General features: G+C 34.9%; 1 protein-coding gene across 3 annotated transcripts; it reads left to right on the plus strand.

The window, feature by feature from the left end:
* Nucleotides 1-500: 500 nt before the first annotated feature.
* On the plus strand, nucleotides 501-20,355 carry Impa1 (inositol monophosphatase 1). 3 transcript variants are annotated; one of them, XM_005336003.5, is made up of 9 exons: nucleotides 501-649; nucleotides 4,164-4,239; nucleotides 4,590-4,723; nucleotides 7,344-7,448; nucleotides 8,887-8,932; nucleotides 10,608-10,716; nucleotides 11,036-11,144; nucleotides 17,284-17,435; nucleotides 18,241-20,355. In XM_005336003.5, the coding sequence occupies exons 2-9, from the start codon at nucleotides 4,177-4,179 to the stop codon at nucleotides 18,354-18,356; spliced, it is 834 nt and encodes a 277-aa protein (XP_005336060.1). In that variant the 5' UTR covers nucleotides 501-649; nucleotides 4,164-4,176; the 3' UTR covers nucleotides 18,357-20,355. The 3 variants fall into 3 exon arrangements, with proteins under 3 accessions (XP_005336060.1, XP_077873097.1, XP_021589407.1); XM_021733732.3 differs by lacking the exon at nucleotides 501-649 and adding an exon at nucleotides 995-1,101; XM_078016971.1 differs by lacking the exon at nucleotides 4,164-4,239 and having other exon boundaries at nucleotides 512-649.
* Nucleotides 20,356-24,333: the final 3,978 nt, after the last annotated feature.

Consider the following 24,333-nt stretch of genomic DNA (forward strand, 5'->3'; position numbering starts at 1 on the left):
CTGTGTGACCAGAGGACAAATCACCTAACAACGCTAACCTTCATTTGTATGATGAAGCAAATTATGAAACTGCTTATGAAACTGTTTTAAAATTTATTAAACACCACATACAAAACCACAACTACCCGAAGCTTGGTAAGTCCTCAACAAATGGTATCTAAATGAATTATTGAGAACAGGGGCGAAGTTGGTTGTGGTAATCAGTTATTTAAAAAAAAAAAACAAAAGAAATCTACCCAGCACAGGGTTAGCAAATAAGAGCTGCACAATGGGAATCACAGCTCCTATTTATGTTTGGCCAAAGTAGTACGAAATAAATGAGAGGAGAAATAAATGGAAGTGGGAAAATGTGAACGACTAGAAGACGAAAAGGATGAGTGGGAAGCAAAGAAAAAAGGGGTTTTCAGGGAAAAAAAAGGGCAAGCAGGATAGAGGCCAGATCCGTCGCTCCCAGGCTGGCCTCCCGGGGGCGTAGTTAGAGGCAAAGCTGCAGCGACAGGGCGGGGCATCAAGGAGACCACGCCCCCACGGGCAGGCCTTATGAAGGCGGGACTTCCTGTCGTGGGCAGCCACTCCACATCCGGAAGACTTGAGCCGCGTCCAAGGTAGCTGGCTGCTGAGAGAGAAGATCGCCCTACCACCTTCCGAGGTGAGACCTCTTTTGTTCCGGGTTGGGTGGGCGCTGAGGGCTGGGAGGACTCGGAGCGGCCTCTCTCTCACGGCCTCCGGCGCGGGCTCGGCGCCCCGGGCAAAGGCCGCAGCTGAGGCCACCTCTTTGCTACACCGTTATCCCGGGCCGCCTCTGAGTGAAAGCAGAAACAGCCACACCATTAGTGAAGTGGCTTTGACTGCGCAATCTTACTTAATCCTCGAGGCACTTTATGTAGGGTAATTGCTCAGTTCGCATTTTCACGGACTTCAAAGGAGCTCCCAGACCTGGCACATTGCCAGGGTCGTATCGTCAGAGTGTAAGTGAGGGGGGCTTGGCCACAGCTCCTGTGCTGTTCAGGGTCGCGCTGCTGGGGACAGGTGGCAGTAAATTGGTGTGACTTCCACCCCGGCAAGGCTGATCAGAAACAGAGACGGTTGGAAACGTTTCAGGTATATATGGCTTTGGGAAAGTGAAGGGTCATAAAATCCAGCCCTTGTGAAACCAGTATTCTTGAGACCGAGAGATCTCCGAAACAAAAGGATTTATTGAGCCATGTATAGTTGCTCACCGGAAAAAGGACCAGGACCTGGGAAAAGTTTCTTAAAATTACCAGCAACGAGGCTAGGTTGGAAAAAAACTTCTCTGGGACCTAGAGTTAAGAGAATTTTTAGATGTTGGTTTCACACACATCCCCAAACCGTTTACTAATTAACTGTAATTATCTCTTCTCCTTTCTGGCTCTTGTAATAAATTTTAGGTCATCTCAGAATTTCCCTTAGCATCAAGAAATGTACTCAAACTGGTTGAGAAGATACAGTATGCATACAAATGTAAGGAAGACATTGTTGAGTGCCCTAAAAATGATATCCAAAGTTTTGTGGGTTCTTCCAGGCCAAGGCTCCAGGATTCTCATTAAGATTCAGAACCTCAGTTGCTGCTTACTCAAACGACTTACATATTTATATCTTCAGGGCATACTTCTCTGAGCTCAGGGTTTAACTAGCTAATTGTCATTGTCACTGGATTTCACAGAAGTGCTTCTGCCACACTAATTAAACTCTTAATCTTCTGGTCTCCTAACTCCTGAACTTGACTCTTCTGTTGCTTCCCTTTTCAGTAGGTGTCATCATTATCTATTCAGTTGCCAGAGTGAAAAGTGGACATTTTTCAGCTCTTCTGTCCTCACACTCCATGTCTGATCTGTTACCAAGTCTCCCTAGTTTTATTCCACAAAGCAGATCTTGACTCTTGAGTTTCTCTGCCTGTAAAACTTCTCTCCCTAGGTTTAAGCCAACCATTGGGTCTCCTCTGGACTCTTGCATCCTGAAGCTAAAAGTCTTAACATGTTTGTACACATTCATTCTTTGCTTTTCCCTTTACCACCCAATTCATTCTGTTTAGTAGCCACATTGAAATAATTCTTCATGGCTGTCATATTAAGTAAGGAGTGATTCTACTGCCTCCCTTAGCTTTATCTCTTCCTATTTTCTTGGGTCTCTGAGCTATCATGTTTGGGTGCATGTTTCATGCATCAAGAGACCTGAGTTGAGTTAGTTGATGCCTATTCACTTGGCTTTTATATCTTAATTTAATCATATCCTCAGGGAAGCCTTATTGGATACCTAAGTTCAGTCAAAGCCCCCCTGTTATATGCTTCTCATTGTATTTCTTCTGCTTAGCTTGTATAATATTTATGATTTTTCATGTAGTCTGTGATTTTTTTAAATTGACATTGACTCCCCATTAGAAAGTAAATGAATGGGACGTGGTTTTACTCACCATAGTGTGTATACAGCATATAATAGGTATTCATCAATTGTTTGTGGAATGATTAAACAACTTCTGGGTGGAGAATTCCTAAAAGAAAAGGTAGCGTTTTGAAGTGAGCCTTGAGGAATTGAATAAGAATTAGATTTTACCAGAGTCCAAGGCCAGAGACTTATTTCTGGGGATTCAGCCAATCAGATGTAACCAGTGTTTAGTCCTGTCTTCTTGGGGCTAACTTTGAGGTTTTATAGAAAGGGGAATGAGGGCAGGGGTTGGGGATTTGCGTAGCTGGAGCCTTTTCACAGCTGCCAAAGGAATTGTGGTCTAGTCCACCACCACATCAAGTTTGATCAGGGAGGGCTTTGTGCCTTCATCTTCTCACAAGGTGTTTATTGATCTGAACTTCTTCCTGGAATCCTAGGTGACTCATCCTAAAAGATGGATATAAAATGGAGGCAGAGATTCCAACTATTTAATCCTGTTTTTAGCAACCCATACAGCATTTGCAGACAAAAGTGAAGAATCTGAGCTCTTGATACAATATTAGTGCAATCAGAAGGTGAAGTGGGAGACTTGAGCAAAGTAATGGGAGGAAGCAGACACACACAGCCCAAGGATTCTACTTCTGATGAGAAAAGAGAGTGGGAGGGGGAGTGGAATAAAGTTTGGATACTATTCTTGAAGACTTCTAAGCAGTTACTTATATAACTCAAAAAGTGACCTCCTTTTAAAAATTCTTTAAATGTTTATCTCAGGAAGAAAAAACAACCAGCAGAAGCCCTATATGTCCCTTGCCTTCCCCTGTTCTTGTTACATTTCTCCTGTAATGTAAGCAATATAATATGGATTTCTGAGTAGTATTCAAGATGAAACTAAGTCTGTTCTCAATTTTAAAAGAGGAAAAATTTAAAATTGCTCATAAAGAGTGCCAGATTTTCTGAGTATGTCAGCTTAAAATGCTTCTCTGTGCTAGGCAGACCACTTGACCACTTTGGAGTGTGGTCAAGCAGTAGTGAATCTTCAGAAGTCAGTGGAAAGTTGGACAGGTCACAATACAAAACTATGTGATTTTTTTTTCTCTTTGTAAAACTCAGGGAAATAAATTTAATTTTTTTAATTATAATTTTAGTCCTGGAATCTTCTCTCAGAATCCAAATAGAGAAGTAGACTTTAAAATCAGAATTGAAATCAATTTCTGTCTTTATCATCTTTCTATATAGTCTTAAGAATTATTTCTCACCTCTGAACCTTAAATTTTTTATCTTTACAAAAACCTTATTTTAAAAAATTGTTGTTTTAAGCACCTGTCTGGCTTTTGTTAGTACGTGTGCCTTTTGTTCCTTATTTTCAAAGCTTCTTTTATTTAAGTATTTTCTTTTTTTTCTTATTTTTGTTCTCCACCCAACCATATACCTCTCTTTTTCATTCTCCAAACCAGTAGGTTTTTTAAGGTTTTTGTTTGTTTTGTTTTTTTAATCTAATATGGTATGGACACCTAGGGAGATGATATCATAGTCTGTTTTTTGTGATAAAAATGTTTCTATAATAGATGTGAAGTGTTAGATAAAAAATGATTTTTACTGGACCTACAAGTAAATTTTTGGCAAAAAATGAACTTTAAAATAGGGAAGGGGGTGAATCTTGGAATGAAAATCTTCTGCTAATTGAGATGCTTTTGTAAACTAACTGTTATATGATTAAAACTATCAGAGATTAGTAACTACTATGTCCTTCTATGTGTTAGATATAATCAGAAGATGGCTGATCCGTGGCAGGAATGCATGGATTATGCAGTAACCCTAGCAAGACAAGCTGGAGAGGTACAAATTAAAATTTTGTCCACCAAAATGAGATATAGTAGAGCATGATTGCCTTGTTAGATAAAACATGTATTTTGATTATTTTACATTTGCTTTCATTTTAATGAACTCTTTTAAATAGAGAGACTATTTCAGTTTATATCATTAAACATTCTGTGATGACAGTTATGAATCTAAAATAGGAGGTAAGGTTATATAAGTTTGTGCTGAGAAGGTCATAGCCATTAAAGAGTTATTTTATAACAATTTTTGTAAGTGAATGTTTTAAATCCTATTTCAGTATTTTATCTTTTTGTTTGATTTAAAATTACTTATGACTTTTCTGTTTGCTTACCAAAAAATCTTTTTAGGTGATCTGTGAAGCTCTAAAATGTGAAATGAATGTTATGATTAAAAGTTCTCCGGCTGATTTGGTAACTGCTACAGACCAAAAAGTTGAAAAAATGCTTATCTCTTCCATAAAGGAAAAGTATCCATCTCACAGGTATTTCTTATATCAATTTCCAATGATAATAAGAAGCCTAGGTTGGAGTTAATATATTAGACAAAAATTTTAATTCTAGACACAGAACCTGACTTTAGTTAATTTAATCTGAAAAGGAATTTATTTTGAGGGTTTTGGGCAGCTCAGGCCAGGACTGTGGAGAGGGAAGAAGGCATACCTACAGATAATACAGCAACCATTGTTTAGGGTATCTCTGGCCTTACCCTTGACTGATGGTTTTGAATACTTTCTACCCAGTCTTATGTCTTTTTTTTTTTTTTTACTGGTTGTTCAAAACCTTACAAAGCTCTTGACATATCATATTTCAAACATTAGTTTCAAGTGAGTTATGAACTCCCATTTTTACCCCAAATACAGATTGCAGAAACACATCGGTTACACATTCACATTTTTACATAGTGCCAAACTAGTGACTGTTGTATTCTGCTACCTTTCTTATCCTCTACTATCCCCCTCCCCCCATCTTCTCTTTCTATCCCATCTACTGTAATTCATTTCTCTCCTTGTTTTTTCTTCCAATTCCCCTCACAACCTCTTTTATGTAGTTTTTTATAACAATGAGGGTCTCTTTCCATTTCCATGCAATTCCCCTTTTCTCTCTCTTTCCCTCCCAGAAGCTAGCCAATCCCTAAAAAACAAATACCAAATGTCTTCTTTGATATAATGGGAGCAACTAAGAATAGAGCAGGGAGGAAGAGCAGGAAGAAAAGATTGACATTAAACAGTCTTATGTCTTTACCTCATTGGTTTAAGATTACAAATTCTGGGCAGCAGCATGTGATTATTAAGCTTAGGTTGTTTGTGCTCTAAGTGCCAGAGATCAGGGAAAAGGGAAGAAAATTTGGATTCTTTCATAAAAAGAGGAACATTTGAATGTTAGGAGGCAAAAATCTGCTATAGGCATGATTTTAAAGCTCAGTTATGTTTTCTATATTGTAAACTTCTTTATATGTTACAGTAGTGGTAGCTTGTGGGAGCTTAAAAGAAAATCCTAAAATCAGGGCTCTCAGGTACAGAAATATAGTAGAGACATTTTCATCATTTTTAAGTTATAGCACTGTACTTACTTTAAAGTCCACTGTGCTTCTGTACTTTTTCCTAGTCATGCCATTGGCCTTTCTGGTCTCGTAAACATTAAAGCTATGGCTAAAGATAATGTCTCCAGTAAAAAGGTTTACAGTTAACAGAAAAAGATTAAAAAAGAAAACATGACAAGTGATTGTTAGGATAGTTCAGTATTGAAAAATGGAAAATAATAAAATAGGAATAAAGTATACCAATAAATTCAGACATCACTTGTGAAATTTACCGAAGATTTCTTGTATAGTTGTTTTAAGAAGGCATGTATACACAGCAATTTTTATGGGTGATTTACTTTCTCATTAATGTATTTAATATCCTCTGATATTTATTACTGCAGAGGAAATTACTCTAAAAACTTAAAGCTCTAGACATTTTTATCCTATTGTACTTAAGTTGTGGCCAAGGTCTCATGAAGCTACAGTCAAAAGTGTCAGTCAAAGCTGTGGTCATCGCAAGGCTGGACTAGGGCTGAAGGATCCATTCATTTCTGTGGTTGTTGGCAGACTTCAGCGCCTTGTGGTTTGTTGTCTAGCAGCTTCCCTCAGGTCCTCACTATGTGGGCCTCTTCTCTAAGCAGCTCATAACAACAGGTTTGTCCTCAAAGATAGAAATCACAGGGCCATTTTTGTGAGAAGTCTTCAAAGTTGTTCACTGTCACTTTTACTTTATTCTGTTAGAAACAAGTCACTGTGTCCAGCTCACACTCAAAAAAATGAGTAGAGAATTTATAGACTTAATTGTAAAATTATATTTCCTAATGATTTCTCATCTGCAATAAATGTCCTTTTTGGGGCTGGGATGTGGCTCAAGCGGTAGCGCGCTCGCCTGGCATGGGTGCGGCCTGGGTTCGATCCTCAGCACCACATACCAACAAAGATGTTGTGTCTGCCGAAAACTAAAAAAAAAAAAATATTAAAATTCTCTCTCTCTCTCTGTCTCTCTCTCTCCCTCTCTCTTTTAATAAATAAATAAATAAATAAATGTCCTTTTTAGGTGCTTGTGTGTGTGTACAGGTGTGTGCCATTACATACCTTGCCATTTTATTTTAGAATTTTGAATCTGTAACTTTTTTTCTTTTTAAACATTTGTTCTTTATAGATATACATGACAGTAGAGTATTGTTGGACATATTATACAAACATGGTGTATATCTTCTCGTGGTTGTAAATGATGTGGAGTTACAGTGGTTGTATATTCATATATGAACATAGGAAAGTTATGTCTGATTCATTCTACTGTCTTTCCTAGTCCTATCCCCCCTTTCTTCCCTTCATCCCCTTTTGTCTAATCCAATGAACTTCTATTGAATCTGTAACTTCATATGCCTTTGCTCTGGGAGAAATAAAGCTCTGTCACTTTTATTAGGTTTCACAGAAAGAACAAAGAAGCAACAGTGGAAAAATAATGTACAGTTTTGGTTATGTTTTATAGTCCATTCTTGTGCTAAAGAAATATTCTTGTTTGATAACTGTTGGAAACAATGTAGAGATTAGAAGCTTGTCTTTCTTGCTTTTAGTTTCATTGGTGAGGAATCTGTGGCAGCTGGGGAAAAAAGTATCTTGACTGATAACCCCACATGGATCATTGACCCTATTGATGGAACAACTAACTTTGTACATAGGTATGTTTTTAATATTTAATATAATCACTGTTTGTATATTAACTGGGTAGAACTTCAGAATATTCCGAGAAACATACATACTTTAGGGAGTTGTATAATTTGTTTATGCTTCTTTATTCTAAAGAAATGTATATGTTAATAGTAGAGCAAAACATATTATGTGGACTTTTAATCATATATAGAGGAGGTGAAGAAACAGTAAAAATGTTGTAGACTTGTAGAAAGTGCAATGTAGAAAACTAATGAAAGGTCATTAATGGAGTGGTGTCCGTATAGAATGAATTCAGAGGGAAAACAGTGTTAAAGGTGCACAAAGTTTAGAATCAACAGACTTGGACTTGAATTCTGGTGCTTTTTAAATTCTTTTTATGACCATAGGCAAGATAGTTAATCTTTGTAGGCCTCAATTTTTAAAAGATTTCTTTTAAATCTTTCGTAAGCCTCAGTTTTTTTAAGATTTCCTTTTTTATATTAATGGCACCTCTTTGTTGTTGGGATTCACTGAGTAGTTCGTTTATATAAGAATTTAGTAAATATTTTGCAGCTTAGTGTATTATCATTAGAAGAAAGCCTGATGAAATTGGAGAGTTGAAGTTAGTACCTAGTTTGATGGGATTGCACATAAATAAATGTTGTATTTGAACTTGTCTTGTAGCTGCTGTGTCTGTACCACATACAGAATCTTGTTAAATATAAAGTTAAGGTCTAGAATCTAAATGTGATAGAATGTTGTATCTTTAAAATGTGGAAAGCAGCTCATAATATATTGTAACATAAGAAGATAATACAGTGCATACAGTGGGATTCAAGTATTTAATACTTGAGAGTTTTTATTTTCAGTAGTTACATTGAACCTATTTTGTTATTAATTCTGATTCTTTTTAAATGTGAAGCTCTGAGCTTGGCATTGGATTACAGATAAGCAACAACTATTTATTCTGTAGAATTGGTTTTATCACAGGTTCAGGCTGTGAGGGAAATGAACAAAAAAAGGGCTGAGCATACAGCCCCTTCTTTTAACCAGGATCAATTTAAACTTTTTTCCAATTTATTTTTATTTTATGAAAAGAATATTTTACATACTTACTATATTCATGGTATTTGACCTTCATCAAATGGAAAATGGCATGTGTACTTCACACTTTATTCCCTGATTTCTCAACATCTGTTTCTGGAAATGACAATTATCATCAGTTTCTTGTGATTCCTTACAGATATGTTTCATGCCTGCAGAGGCTTTCTGTATGTATGAATATAAATATATGTGTATATATACTGCTTCTTCCCTTCCTCCTATTTACATACTCTATAAACTTAATTGGGGAAAGAGGGATGAGCCTTTGTATGAAAAACTTTGTAAGCACTTATGAAAAAGGTGGATTTTATTAAAATTAAATTCTGTCTTGGTAAATTTGTGGGTTTTGTCTCTTTTTTTAAGATTTCCTTTTGTAGCTGTTTCGATTGGCTTTGTTGTAAATAAAAAGGTATGTTGTTTTAAATGTACCATTCATAAAATGCCTTGCTATCATATTCTGAGGAAGAGTCAATGTATCTCTTTAATAGTTCAGATTTGTCTCTAGATTCAGTTTATATAATTGTTTAACTTTGAATGTAAACTATAGAACTATTAAAATTTTCATAATCCATTTCCAGTGAAGAAAATTTAATGTTTTCTGAGAAGCAGGAATTGTAAGGAGAAAATGGACACAAGTAAATGAAATTTAATTTAGTATCTAATCACCATTATATATGTGATAGAATCAGATAATGATAGCAGTTGATGTGATTTTAAATGCTGCCTGGAAGAGGTGAGGTTTGGGAGCTAGGAATACTTTAGTAGGTACTAGTGAATAGAGATATTCAGAGTCTAGAAAGGAGCAAGAGCCAAAGCATGGTTGGAAAATGTGGACCTAAACATCATTGAATACCTACATCCAGAACTCAATTGAGTAAAATCCATAGCTATAGCCTTTCTTTGCTGATTGACTCCTTGACTATCCAAACAGTAAAGGATATGTACTGACATCTATCTTCAAGGAGCTTGTATATTATATCAGCATGTATAAAACAGTTAAGAAATTTCTGAAAATAAAAACACAAATTAGTTGAAATCTTAGCTACAGGATTATATTAAAAAGTGAGAAAATCCCAAAGGAACTATTTGAGCATTGAGCATATAATTAGCTTTGGGGCTATATGCTGACCCTGCTATTGAACTCATACTTCAGGGCAGTGGGACACACAAGAAGATATGAACAGTTCTGCATGTTGTGGGTTGGGGAAATATTTCTACCAGAAGGGGTCTTAGAAGTTAGTTATGTGAGTTGCTACTTAGAAAATTAAAAATTTGCCAAACAAAAAAGAAAAGGAGAGCATTTCAATCAGAAACAATAGTTTGGAGAGGTTGAAGAAGCGATTTTTAAGTGATTTTTTTGACCCCTGAGGTTTCTGTAAGACAAAGTGTGAAAGCATATGCTCTCAGTCTGTAGTGATGGGTTGATGGGAACCAAAGTTTTTAGTGGTAGCTGAATTTGTTAATTGAAATGGACCAATCTGTAAGAATATGTAGAGCTAAAAGGGCAAAGGAAGTAATGGAAGTTGGGGAAATACCCTAGGTATAGAAACACCCCAGTTACACAGCTTTTAGGGAGAAGATTATAAAATCATGACACTGGGATGGATTTGTGAGTGAGGTACAAACGAGAGCCAGGAGCACACAGGTGTCAGACTAAGTATCGAAGTATTGATGATAGCTAGCAGCCTCCAATTCTGTAGATACGGCATTTGGTCAGTAAGAATAAGATTAGGGATCAGTTGATTGAGGAGTTTTTCAGAGAATGGACGAGAAAGTAGAAACACAGGAGAGCATTTTCACCCTAGCAAATTGGAAAGAGCTGTCTGCATTTAAAACTAATGGAGAGAGGGAAAGTAGGGGCTCTGTCTAGACTTGGGTGGAAGGAAAGTTGAGGATTTCAGGCTTGATAACCTCTTTTTCTATCTAGACTGGAAATGAGCATTTTAAGTATTCCACAGTTTTGTCATTTGAATACATTGTTACACTATACTACAATTTTTCAGTTCCTTTTTTTAGAAAAAAAATACTGATTTAATAAAGAAAAATTCTCAGGTTGATAAAGAAAACTGTTTTTTCCTCCACAGATGGAATTTGGAGTTGTGTACAGTTGTGTAGAAGATAAGATGTATACTGGCAGGAAAGGAAAAGGTGCCTTTTGTAATGGCCAAAAACTGCAGGTTTCAAAGCAAGAAGGTAGATTTGTCTTCTAATTTTTGGTGGAGTTGATTTTGTGTACTTATATTTTTTAAATGTTTATTTCAGACCTCTATGTAAACTGGTTATATTCTATACATTTTAGGTAATAGTCTAAGAAATTAGAATCTTTACTTATTAAAATCATCACTTGAAGATAAGTATATCAGTATTTTAACATGTAAGGCTTAGAAAGACATTTGATAAAGCTAGGAAGAGGTATTAAAATGTCCTATTATAGTTTGGATTGGAAATGTCACATTTTTGCTAGAATTCTAATATTAAAATCTAGTGATTATCTGAAACATTTCCTTTTCAGATATTACCAAATCACTCTTGGTGACTGAGTTGGGCTCTTCCAGAACACCAGAGACTGTACGAATTATTCTTTCTAACATGGAAAAGCTTTTTTCCATTCCCATTCATGGGTAAGCTCTTTTCATTTTCCAGACAATGTAGTATTTTTTAAAAATAGTGTTTTTCTTTAGAAATTAATAATTTTTATTAAAACACAGAATCAGTACCATAATTCTAATTTTGTAATGCAATTAAAAAATATTGTAGTTCTAGATGAACAGCATGTCTTTATTTTATTTATTTTCCTGTGGTGCTGAGTATCAAGCCCAGTGTCTTACACATGCTAAGCAAGTGCTCTGCCCCTGAGCTACCACCTCAGTCCTTTGTAATACAATTTTGAAAACTTTTTGTAATATAATTTTGAAATTCTTTTGAATAATTTATACTTAACAAAAAGTAGAAGTAAGATGGTACAAAGAAAAATAGTATACTTTTTACCTAGATTCACCTGTTAACACTTTATCCCACTTGCCTTATATTTTATCCTGAGAGAGAGAGAGAGAGAGAGAGAGAGAGAGAGAGAGAGTGTATGTATGTGTGTGTTTCCTTGAACCATTTCAGAGTAAGTTACATACATTGTGGCTTTTTACTCCTAAATTTTTCAGTTTATTTCCTAGGAATAGGTATAGTTACTTTCTTAATAAATACATTTTTATCTAACTAGGGATCCAACCTAAGGCTGCTTAACCACATCCCCCCAGCCTTTTTCTCTTTTTCATTTTGAGGCAGGGTCTTGCTAAGTGACTGAGGCTGGTTTTGAACTTGTAATCCTCCTGCCTCAGGCTCCAGATGCTGGGTGTACCACCCACCTGGCATGGAGTTATATTGTTAAATGTCCATAAGGAGAAGGTTTTTTTTTTATCATTTTTAATCTGTAGCTTTATTGAACTGTAATAATTTTTCATTAAAGGACCCACCAGAGTTCTCTGTGCCCTAGTCTGTGATCAATTTTTGTGAAGATTCCATATATACTTTTAAAAAAAGTATATTCTCTATTTTCAGGGTATAATATTTAATGCATAGCCAAAGGTCTATCTTAATCATATTATTTGTATTTTTGTCTATTGTCTTATATTGAGAGTATTGTGTTAAAGCCTTCTGTTAGTGTGTGTCTGTATTTCTCATGACTCTTGTGGCTTTTATATAGTTGGAAGATGTTATTTGATGCCTGTTTGTAATGGTTATACCTTCATTTTATAATTTTAATATTGTAAAGTATTCTTTGTCTTATTTTATGCTTTTTAGCTTGAAGGCTACTTTGACATCAGAATTGCCATCCCTTCCTTTTTACTGTTCCCATTTGCCTTTTAAATCTTTGTATACCACCCCCATTTCTTTTTAGCCCTCTTAAATTCCTGCATTTTAAATGTATCTCTTCTATAGAACATAAGTGGAACTTTTATTTATAAGTCAATTTTAAAATCTTTTGAATAGACAAGTGAGTACTATTGGTGAATTGATAGGACTATTTTGTTTGACCTCAATTCTGCTGTATTATCTAATGTTGTAATTACTGTGTATATTATTTATAGTTACAATGTTTATTTGGTAAGTTCTCCTTTTTTTAACTTTCTTTTTGTATTTTTATAAAATTAAATTTTATTCTAGTGAACTTCTTGGGCATTAAAACTTTTTATGGTGACTTTAATATTCTTTTTTTCACTTATCCACTAACTATCTGTATAGGTCCCAAGATTTTTTTACTTCCATTTGTTACATATATAACAGAAATTTACTTTCTTTTCCCATTTTCTCAGTTTCTTCCCATTTTTAAGTTGGAATTCTTTCTACTTTGTCAAAACATCAATTTTATGTATTCTTCAATTCACAGTTCCATAAAACTTGATAAAGTTTTCCAGTCACCTTTTGATTAGATGAAGTGCATCCTGTAGTAGATTCCTTGTATGCAGAGTATTTCCTGAATTTTGACATTTTCCAAACTCCTTTTCTGTGGCCTTGAAACATCAAAGGCAGCTTGGCTGGATATGAAAGTATGAACTAAGTTATTTCTTGAAAATGCTATTTCACTGTTGCCTTGCTTTTTGTATTGTTTTTGAATAAGATGTCAATCTAATTTTCTTGGCTTTTAAGTTATTTCATCTCACTGGAGGCTCTGAGAATCACCCTTTCCAGCCCCTCCCCCCCCCAAAAAAAAACCCTTGAAGGCTAATATTTTTGCAAGGATTTATCTTAGAATAGCTCATTCTGGATTAGTTTTCTGTTTCAGTGTGTAGATTTATGTCTATTGCTGGAACATTTTCTTGAGTTAGTTTTAAATGCCATTTCACTTCTGCTGTTCCCATTTTTTTTCTTCTAAGACACCAGTAGGAAGGTTACATCCTTTGTGTCTTACATTTCACCATTTTCTCTATGTCCTTTTTAAATTCTTTCTTATTTTACTCGCTAAGTTTTTCTTTGGGAACCTTGTAATTTATTATTTGATTCTTATATAATGTGGGGTCACCCCACTTTTTTTCTAAGTTTAATCATCTAGATTTTTAAAACAAACTTTTTATTTATTTGGGTCCATTTCTGCTCTTGGTTTCTGTTTTTATGATTTAGCATTTTCTTTCATATTTATAAGTATTTGAGGATATTGATAGGATATTTAATTCAAATTGAATTGACGCTTTAGTTTTCTAACATATTTATTTTTATATTTTTCCTTAATATTTTGGGCAGATCTGGAGGTTTGACGTTCTTTAACTTATTATAGGTTATGACTATATTAAGTAGCATTTCTCTGACATTTATTGTAGTTAGTTTGAATGAAAAATCATGTGTAAAAAGCTATGGAATAATAGTATGTTTTCATGATTTTATTTTACTGCCAACTGTTCCTACCTTTCTACCTTTTTTCCCTGAAAATATTGTTACTAACTTTTAAAACTCTTGGCACTAGTCAAAAAGATCATTAAATAAGCCATTATTTTGTAGGTCTAGTTGACTGAGGCACAGTGAGATGAAGTGGTTTTCTGAGATCAGACAGCTAGATGGAGATAAGACTACAACCCTAGCCTCTAGATCTTTCTCTTTCTCCAGAATTCAACTTCTCTTTTAGGAGTCTAGACATTAAAAATATAGTTTGACCATGGTACAAACTGTCATTGTAGGCTGTAAATCTGTGGCCCATAATCGTAATGAGTAAAAGAATCACTGTCATGTAGCTGTAGAACCTCCCAGAATGTTTTCCTTCAGGCAGGAACACTGTGATTTTAAAAATCTATTGCCACAGCTCTTTTGAAGGAAGCACTTTAACATTGGACACTAAAATGTCTATGTTAGCCATAAAAAAGCTGCAAGTGTTTACAACTTTGACCATTTATTTTGCCATTGGCTTAAGTAAAATACAATTTTTACTTTAGGATGTTTTCAGTAGTTTAACCAGGATATATATTGATTTACCAGGGATATTTATTGATTTCTTTATTTTTATATTTTTAATGGTCTGTGGATTCAGCTGATTCTTGAATGTGACTTCAGAATTACTTATACAAAACAAAATGAGACCAAGAGAATCATAATCTGGTTGAATGTCTTAAACAAAAAGAATAGTCTAATAGGTTGCTAACTAGGGAATACTGTTTATGAGAAATAAAGTAAAATGACTGTGGGCCAATTACCTTTATTTAATTTTGAGGAATTCATTTACTGTGTCTCTTGTAGATTGTGTTTGACAATGGTTTAGGGAAAGTTTCTTCATAAACAAAACTATTTTTCACTAGACATTTTCTGTGCTAGGCACTCTGTGAATGCTTAACTTAGGGTATTTGTAGTCATTACAGTAGTCATCCAAGGTAAATTGGTATTGTTGTTTTGATATCCACAAAGCTAAAATCAGACTTTTTCACAATTTTAGTTTTTAAGCAGCTGGGCATGGGAGCAAACTCAAATCTTTTTGATACCATAGACAGTCCTTACTCTTTTGCCAGACTAAGGATTCAGACACAAAATTAAGAATTGGGGTCATGGCCTTATTATTTGATAATCATGTAACCTTTTTGGTAATCCTTTGAAAATATTTGTCCATAGAAGAATATGCTCTTCTTGACTCTTAAACTCCTTGCTTGAGAACTCAAATGTTCACTAGAAGAGGACCCAAGATTTACTAGTAGCCATCATAGCTGTTCTTCTAACTTGGGGTCAGTCCCTTAGTGGAATATCAAAGGATTATTTGTAAAAGATCTTGGTGTGTTCTTTTCAGAGCATGAGATAACAATACCTTTACTATGAATTATATCCCATGTGAGAAGAGGAAAAAACACCTTTATGAATTTTTTTTAATTAATATTTATTTTTTAGTTTTCTGCGGACAAAACATCTTTATTTGTATATGGCACTGAGGATTGAACCTGGGCCGCACACATGCCAGGCGAGCATGCTACCGCTTGAGCCACATCCTCAGCCCTATGAATTTTTTTTAAAGTTTTTTTGAAAGATTTTGGTGGATAGAACTCACTGCCTTATTTCCAGATGTTAAATGATTAAAAAAGAGTTTTCAATAAAAAAATTTGAAAGTAACTTGCAGACATGATGAATCTTTTTCTAAATACACACAAACATATCCATTTCTTTAATAAAAGGAACAGTCTGTAACGGTAAAAATTTTTATAAAAATCAGGGAATTTGGCTGGGTGTGGTAGTACACAACCTGTAATCCCAGTGGTCTAGGAAGGTGAGGTAGGTGAGGATTACAAGTTCAAAACCAGCCTCAGCAACTTATGGAAGACCTAAGCAACTTAGCAAGACCCTGATTCAAAATAAAAAAAATAAAATAAAATGGGCTAGGGATGTGGCTTAGTGCTTAAGCATTCCGGAGTTCAACAGTACACACACACACACACACACACACACACACACACACATGCAAAAAAGTCAGTAAATTAACTTTGATACATAACCTAATATAGAAGTCTTATTCAAAATTTGAAACAATTCTAAACCAAGGTCCATTTCAGGAGCATGCATTGCATTCAGTTGTCCTTTCTCCTCAGTTTTCTTTAGTGTAGAACATTTGCCTAGTCTTTGTCTTTTTGATTTTGAATATTTTTAGAATTATAGGCCACATGTTTTGTAGTTTGTCTCCTTGCTTGGGGTGGGTTTGATTTCCTCTTGTTTGTTTAGATTCTGCATTTTTTGGCAAGAATGCCACAGAAGTTTTATCTTCTTCTTAAGGCATCTTATCAGGAGGTACATGGTCCTGTTTTCCATTGTAAATGTTAACATTGATACCTTGGGAACTGTAGAACATTATAAAAATGATATTTTTCCTGTTGCAATTATTATGTGTCTTGTGGGAAGATACTTTGATACTACATGAACATCAAACTTGCCCGTTAATTTTGGCATAGTTTTTCTTTTGTTTAAATTAAATTTTTTTTTTTTTTGTACTGGGGGCTAAACCCAGTAGCACTATACACTGAGCTATATCTCCAACCCTTTTTATTTTTTGAGACAGGGTTTCACTGAGTTACTCAGGCTGGGCTCAAACTTGTAATCCTCTTGCCTCAGTCTCCTAAGTCATTAGGATTATGGTGTGCTCCACTGCTCCTGGTATTAATTTTAGCTTTTTTTTGATTCTGTCATGACTCAGTTAATACTATAGTGGCTATCAAGTAGTACCAGTACTTATGTCTTAACTTGGTATATTTCTAAGGAAGAGTTACTGTGAGAAGACAAACCCAAAGTAATCTTCCATGACAGACCGAGGTCTCTGCAGATTCCAGACAAGGCTAATATTATTCCTTCAGATACATGTGTGATGCACCCCCAGTTGGGATGACCAATAGCATGATGTTTTATATCTCCTAGAGACTATTTACACTATAGAGCGAGTGTGTGTGTGTGTGTGTGTGTGTGTGTGTGTGTGTATGTATGTAAAATAAACTAGTGCCTAGGTTTAGACATGTGAATATACATGAATGCTATCATAGTAGACTTTCAGTGTATTCTTCAGAATTTTTTTTTCTGAAAAAAATCCTTGTTTTTATCTTATTAAATGATTGCTTTGTGAGGATTAGTTTTTTGATTTATATAGTACACCAAGATAATTAAATTTTATGTCTTTTATTTCAAAATCAGATACCACTGTTTTTTACTTGTGTCCTCTAGATGGTTCAGGTTGTCTGTCAACACTTAAAGTAAACTGAAAGTAAGGAGGAATACAGTATTTGAGAGGACGATTTTTCCAATCTTATTTTCAAATGTTAGAATCCGGAGCGTTGGAACGGCAGCTATTAATATGTGCCTTGTGGCAACTGGAGGAGCAGATGCATATTATGAAATGGGTATTCACTGCTGGGATATGGCAGGAGCTGGCATCATTGTTAGTGAAGCTGGTGGAGTGCTAATGGATGTAACAGGTAAAATTGTGGGACAATAAAGCATTTTTCTGTGTACTTTCCTCTCCATATAGGGTTTTTAAAAAATGTTTGATACATGTTAAATTTTCAGCTTTTAAGGCAAAAACAAGCTATACAATTTGATGCAAAGTCTAAAAAATAGTAGATAGAAGCAAGGATTAGAACTAATGGTAATGTTCGACTAACAGTGACAAATGGCTACACCCCTTCAAGTGTATCAGGAACTCTTGAGAGGCTGTAGAGAAAGTCTAGGCAGTCATTGGATTTGAGGCTCTACGAAGAGCTTTCTGAATGGTGACCATGGTGATAGTTGACAGTAGACTTCCTTCATTATCATTTTCTACTTTGGGCCTAAAGAGGTTTAATAATACCTCCTTTGAGCTGAGAGCAAAATGTTTAAGGAATGAATTTGGGTTTAAGGAGTTCCCCAGTGACCTGGGGAAAAAAGCAGCAGAGAAATAGGAAATGAGAAAGGACAATAGTATGAAAATGTATTGAAGTCAGATTCTTTTCCATAGATCTCAAACAATGAAAAGGTAATAAGCATGCACAAAAGAGAAAAAGAGAAGACACTTTTCAGATTGGTATGAATTGAGATCCACCTTTACCCTGGTATTTACTCAGAATGCTTAGAGATTCAGTCATATACTGTTAAGTTTAAACATTATAATTATCTAACAGTAGTTTTTTTAAGAAAACTGAACATATTAAAATGTTAAGGTTGTTCATGATACATATAACTATACTTGTTTTTTTCTGAATTATTTTTATACAGGATATAACTGTTTTCTCAATCTGATTTTAGGTGGACCATTTGATTTGATGTCACGAAGAATAATTGCTGCAAATAGTAAAGCATTAGCAGAAAGGATAGCCAAAGAAATTCAGATAATACCTTTACAAAGAGATGATGAAGATTGATTACAATAGCCTTGTATTCAGTCACAATTGCTTTCTGCAGATTTGCTGATGCACTGATGGATATCTGTTTCGGATATAGGAGGATATGATTGATTAAATTGTCTTTGATGTCCTGATTTAAAAATGGAAACTTTTTCCATAGAATAAGTATGCAAAAATAGATGTAATATTTGTTTCATTGTTTTGAACAATTTTGCCTGTAAGAATATACTTTGGGAAAAATAAACAGGATTTTAGTTCATGAACTATCAATTAAAATTGTCGATTAGTAGTTTGTTTCTAACTATGATCCTCTTGTTACTTAGACTGACCTCAAACTTGCAATCCTCCTGCCTCACCTTCCTTAGTCACTGGGATTACAGGTGTGTGCCATCATGCCTAATTTGAATTACTATTTGTATATATAAACACTCAATTTAAAAGTTACCTTTTTGGAAAAAATTCTGTTTGTTTCAAAAGCCATACCTTAAGAATATAACAACTACTTAGATTAGGTTTTGTTTCTTTCTTGGCAGAAAACCTTGTTTGTTTTATCATCACTGTACCTGTAGTACTTAGCAAAGTACCGGTCAAATATTAGCATATCCAAAATAAACATTGTATAAAGTATATTTAACTTTTTTGGTTGGTACTGGGGAATTAATCCAGGGATGTTTTACCTCTGAGCTTTATACCCTGTCCTTTTTACTTTTTATTTTGAGATGGGGTCTCATTATGTTGGTGAGGGTCTTACTAAGATGCTGAGGCTGGCCTCAAATTTGTGATCATCCTGCCTTAGCCTCCCAAGTCACAGGAATTTACAGTAGTGCTCCACCATGGCCAGCAAGAATGAATGTTTTCAAGTAGCATTTCCTTGTTATAATAAGATACATAAGTAATGAGCTCATGTTTATTTTTGCTTCAAGTTGGAGTAAAAATTATTATCCTGTTTTATATTTCGTATTACTACATCATTTCATTTTGCTATACCGTCAGATAGTGTTGCTTATTGTGGGCATTTCTGCAACTAATGTATTTTCCAAAGCACATGTTATATCATATGCTTGGATTCCCTGTATGTATTCTCTGTGAAAGAGACAAGAAACTTTAGAAAGCTCTCATCAGGATTCCAAGTAGATATAGTATAACATTTTACTATATTTAATATTCTTATAAAGATGTAGACACCGACTTGATTGTGCCAACAAATACACTGTTGATACTTAATTATTTAATTCCTTCCCAAACTATATTTAATTTCATTGCTTCTAAATATTTAATAGCCTTTAGCCTATCAAACTCAACAAGAAAATTATATTGGTTCATAAACATATTTAAAGGATTAATTTATTGTTTAGTCTTTTCCCTTGGCATTTAACAGATTGTTATGTTTTGTTACAGGTGCATATGAACCTTGTAATTGATAAAATGAAAAGTGCTTGTATACAATTTTCAAGATAGGGTCTAGTCTCATTGTTGGGTACATATGATACATTAAATCTATATGCTACTAACATTTGGGTATTATAATTACTGTATTTGTACTGTTAGTTACATGCACTTAAAACATCTCATACTATGTAATTCTGAGACAGGTTGTTTTTTCAATTAAGTTTATTTTAATTAAAATGACTTATGAATAAAACTTTAAAGATGTAGCTGATATTAACATTATTAAAGTTTATAGTTTAAACTAATTTTAGGAGTTCTGTGGTAAATTACAATTATTTGAAATTTGCCATTATGATTGAATGTATACTCTTAGTGACTAGACGTTTTTAGGTATTGAAAATGGATTGTTTGCAAGTGGATTATCCAATAATAATTCGAAGATGTTTTTGAGTAGCAGAACTTCTTTGATGGACCTGACATCTATGTTACAAGCAGGGTATATTACCTATCTGTATTTTTATCTTCCAATGCATCCATTAACTTTTTTAGGTACTTTGTTCTTATTCATTGACTGAATATGTTATTCTTCATAGTATTTTTTTATAATATAAATATTTTGTCCTCTGCATTTTCCTTTTCCAATTACTCATTTTCAGATGTTTTTAATGTATGTTTCTTTTCTTGGTCTCTTACCTTTTTGGGGGTGGGGGAGGGATACCACAATTGAACTCAGGGGCACTCGACCACTGAGCCATGTCCCAACTTTATTTTGTGTTTTATTTAGAGACGGGGTCTCGCTGAGTTGCTTAGCACCTCTCTAAATTGCTGAGTCTGGCTTTGAACTCACAATCCTCCTGCCTCAGCCTCCCAAGCTGCTGGGATTACCACGCTTGGCAGTCTCTTACATTTTTGAGCATCTTCAACTTTCTGATGATGATCCCTTGTCTTGAAATATATATTCAAATGAGTGGAATGCATGTAAGGTTTTATTTATGAGATCTATAGCCTTAAGTTCAAGGCGGGGAAACTAAGTAAAATTGATTGGTAGAAATAAAATGACTATATAGTCATTTTTAGTCTATGTAACTGGAAAATCCAAAAGAATCTACAAGCAATCTCTTAGAATAAGTAATGTCAATATAGATAAGGTTACTACAACTGCATTTGTGTAACTGGCAAAACATAAGAGAATTTAATGTAGACACCATTTACAGTAATATAAAAAGAAGCCATCAGATACTTAGCAGTGGTGCACATTCAGCTCTGCACAGAAAAACTAGCAAACATTACTGAGAAGAAAAATTTAAAGATCTTACTATTAGTAAAAATAATATGTTTATGGTTTGAAAAACTCCACATTGCTCAAATATCAATTCTTGCTAAATTGATCTAAAGATTCAGTACATTCCCAGTCAAATTCTCAATAATATTTGAGGGAGTTAGGTAAGTTAGGCATCATTCAGTCACTAAAATAAAATAATCTGAGATAATTAGCATCAAAAGAAAAGGTTAATTTTGGCTCACAGTTTTATACGTTCAATCTATGAATGGTTGTCCCCACTGCTTTGGGCCTGTGGCAAAGCAGCACATCGGGGAAAAGGATATGTTGGAGCAAAACTGCTCACCTCTGTGGCCAGGAAAAAAAGGAAAGGGGAGAGTCCAGGCTCCCAAAATCCCCTTTGAGAACACATCTCCAGTGGTAGAAAGACCTTCCACTAGGCCTCACCTCTTGAAGATTCCTCCACTTCCCAATAATGCCATCCTGAGGACCAAGTGTCTAACATGGGCCTTTGGGAGATAGTCAACATTCAAACTAGCAGGAGATAAAATGAGACAGTTAGGGCTCGGTTGTGGCTTTAGAGGGAATGCGCTTGCCTGGCATGCGTGGGGCACTGGGTTCGATCTTCAGCACCACATAAAAATAAAATAAAGGTATTGTGTCTACCTACAACTAAAAAAAAAGTAAATACTTTTAAAAAAAAATGAGAAGGTTAACAATTAATGGAAATGTGGAGAGCCAGAACAGATATAACTGAAAGCAAAAGAGCAAAGTGAGAAGACTGTTGCATCTTATACAAAACACCATTTCATTCTAGTAATGTTATGACTGCTGTTTTTATGTTTGCTTTTCAAGACACAGAACTCTAATAGTGACACTAGCACAAATCTAGATAAGCATGTCAATAAAATTCACAGCCACCTAGTTTATAAAAAGTGGCCGCACAGTGCAGTAAAGAAAAGGCTGGTATTTTCAATACATGGTGTGGATGTCCATATTATAGGAGGAAAAATATTGATCCTACTGCACCATGTATGCACATCAATTCTAGATGGATCATAAAACCTAAATATCAAAGAGGGAAAAAGCCAGGTACAGTAGTGTGTGCCTGTAATCTCAGCTTTGCAAGTTTGAAGCCAGCCTGGACAACTTGGTGACACACTGTCTCAAAATATTAAGAAGGCTGGGGATGTAGCTTAGAGGTACAATGCTTGCATACTGTGCCCAAGGCCCAGGGTTCAATCCCCAGTGCCAGTTAAAGGTAAAAACAATATTTCTAAAAATATTTTCATTTCCAAAATATTTATTTTTTCCCAAAAGGACTCCTAAACCTTCCTGAACTTGGTAGGCAAAGAATTGGTAAACAGTAAACACAAAAACATGAAAGGAGGATTAAGATGGGCATGGCGATCCATACCTGTAAGCCCAGTGATTCAGGGCTTAGCAAGAGGATCTGAAGTTTGGGGCCAGCCTTGGCAATTTAGGGATACTGAAAAAAGGAGGGAGAGAAGGAGGATTGATGATTTGAGCTACATTAATAATTCTGTCATCAAAATAACACCATTTAGAGATTCAGAAGCATAACCCACAGAGTTTGCAATATAGAGACAAACTACTGAATGTATGACCTCCACATATTAACAAAGATAATCCAATTCCAAAGCAAATATGTATTTGATACATATACATACATATAGAGTATGTATTCATACTCTATAAAACAATATATTAAAATATTATCAGTCATAAAATCAAAATAATAAAGTTGTATGACTGCATACACAAGAATGGCTAAACTAGACAAAATCCCAGCAGCAGCACATAACCCCCTGATGACATCAAAATCAAGGCGCTTTACCACATGAATAGAGGTGATCTTGCCCCATGATGCAGTATCTTCACTTCTTGGTACATACCTAACGTATGCATACTTTTGTCCACCAACTATATTCATGCAGCATTATTTGTAATGGCCCCAAACAGAAAACAATCCAAAAGTTCATCAACAACAAAATGGATTTAAAAGGGTGTGGAATAGTCACATAATGAATGCTATGCAGCATTGGAAGATGATGACAGCTACACAATAATGTGAATGAATTCCAATCTAGCTCAACCTCTTTCTCCAATGGTTCTACTCTTTTTGAAGTCACCAGTGATGTCTTTGTTTATAGAAGCTAAATTTTTTCTGCCTTTAATTTAATTGACCTGCAGTTTTCCCCATTTGCTTGTCTCTGTATTTTTTATTCTTTTTTAAAAAATGTATTTTAATTTATTATATATGATGGCAGAATTCAATTCACTTCATATTACACAAATGAGCACATTTTTTTCATGTCTCTGTTGTACACAAAGTAGAGTCACACCATTCATGTTTTCATACACGTACTTAGGGTAATGATGTCCCTCTCATTACACTGTCTCTCCTACCCCATGACCTCTCTCTTCCCCTCCCTCCCCTTTTCCCTATCTAAAGTTCTTCTATTCCTCCCATGCTCCCCACCCCCATCCCCATTATGAATCAGCATTCATATTATCAGAGAAAACATCAGCATTTGGTTTTTTGGGATTGGCTTACTTCACTTAGCATGACATTCTCCAACTCCATCCATTTACCTGAAAATGTCATGATTTTATTCTCTATTATTGCTGAGTATGTATGTATATATGTATGTATGTATGTGTATATATATATACACATACATACATACATATATATCACATTTTCTTTATCTATTCATCTACTGAAGGGTATCTAGGTTGGTTCCACAATTTAGCTATTATGCATTGTGCTGCTATAAACATTGATATGGCTGTGTCCTTGTAGTATGCTGTTTTTAAATCTTTGGGGTATAAACCGAGGAGTGGGATAGCTGGGTCAAATGGTGGTTCCAGTCCCAGTTTTCCAAGGAATCTCCATACTGCTTTCCAGATTGGTTGAACCAGTCTGCAGTCCCACCAGCAATGTAGGAGTGTACCTTTTCCCCCACATCCTCACCAACACTTATTGTTGTTTGTATTCTTGATAGCTGCCATTCTAACTGGAGTGAGATGAAATCTTAGAGTAGTTTTGATTTGCATTTCTCTAATTGCTGGCGATGATCAACATTTTTTCATATATTTGTTGATTATATATCATGTTCTGAGAAGTGTCTGTTCAGTTCTTTGGCTCATTTATTGATTGGGTTATTTTTTTTTGATGTTTTTACTTGTTTAAAAGGAATAAAAATATGCCACAGAAAATGCCAGGTACTGTGTTCTAATTTCTGATCAGTCTGTGTAACAAGCTCATATCCTTTAAAGTTTATTTTTTTAGATAGCTCATAA

The sequence above is a fragment of the Ictidomys tridecemlineatus genome, chromosome 7, assembly GCF_052094955.1.
Source record: "Ictidomys tridecemlineatus isolate mIctTri1 chromosome 7, mIctTri1.hap1, whole genome shotgun sequence".
Classification (NCBI taxonomy): domain Eukaryota; kingdom Metazoa; phylum Chordata; class Mammalia; order Rodentia; family Sciuridae; genus Ictidomys; species Ictidomys tridecemlineatus.

Bases quoted from the DNA above. Each gene is read 5' to 3' on its own strand.
- Impa1 (XM_005336003.5), top strand. From the start codon at position 4,177: ATGGCTGATCCGTGGCAGGAATGCATGGATTATGCAGTAACCCTAGCA. The intron at 7,449-8,886 runs GTATGTTTTTAA...TCTTTTTTTAAG, and splicing joins ACAACTAACTTTGTACATAG to ATTTCCTTTTGTAGCTGTTT. The intron at 10,717-11,035 runs GTAGATTTGTCT...TTTCCTTTTCAG, and splicing joins GCAGGTTTCAAAGCAAGAAG to ATATTACCAAATCACTCTTG.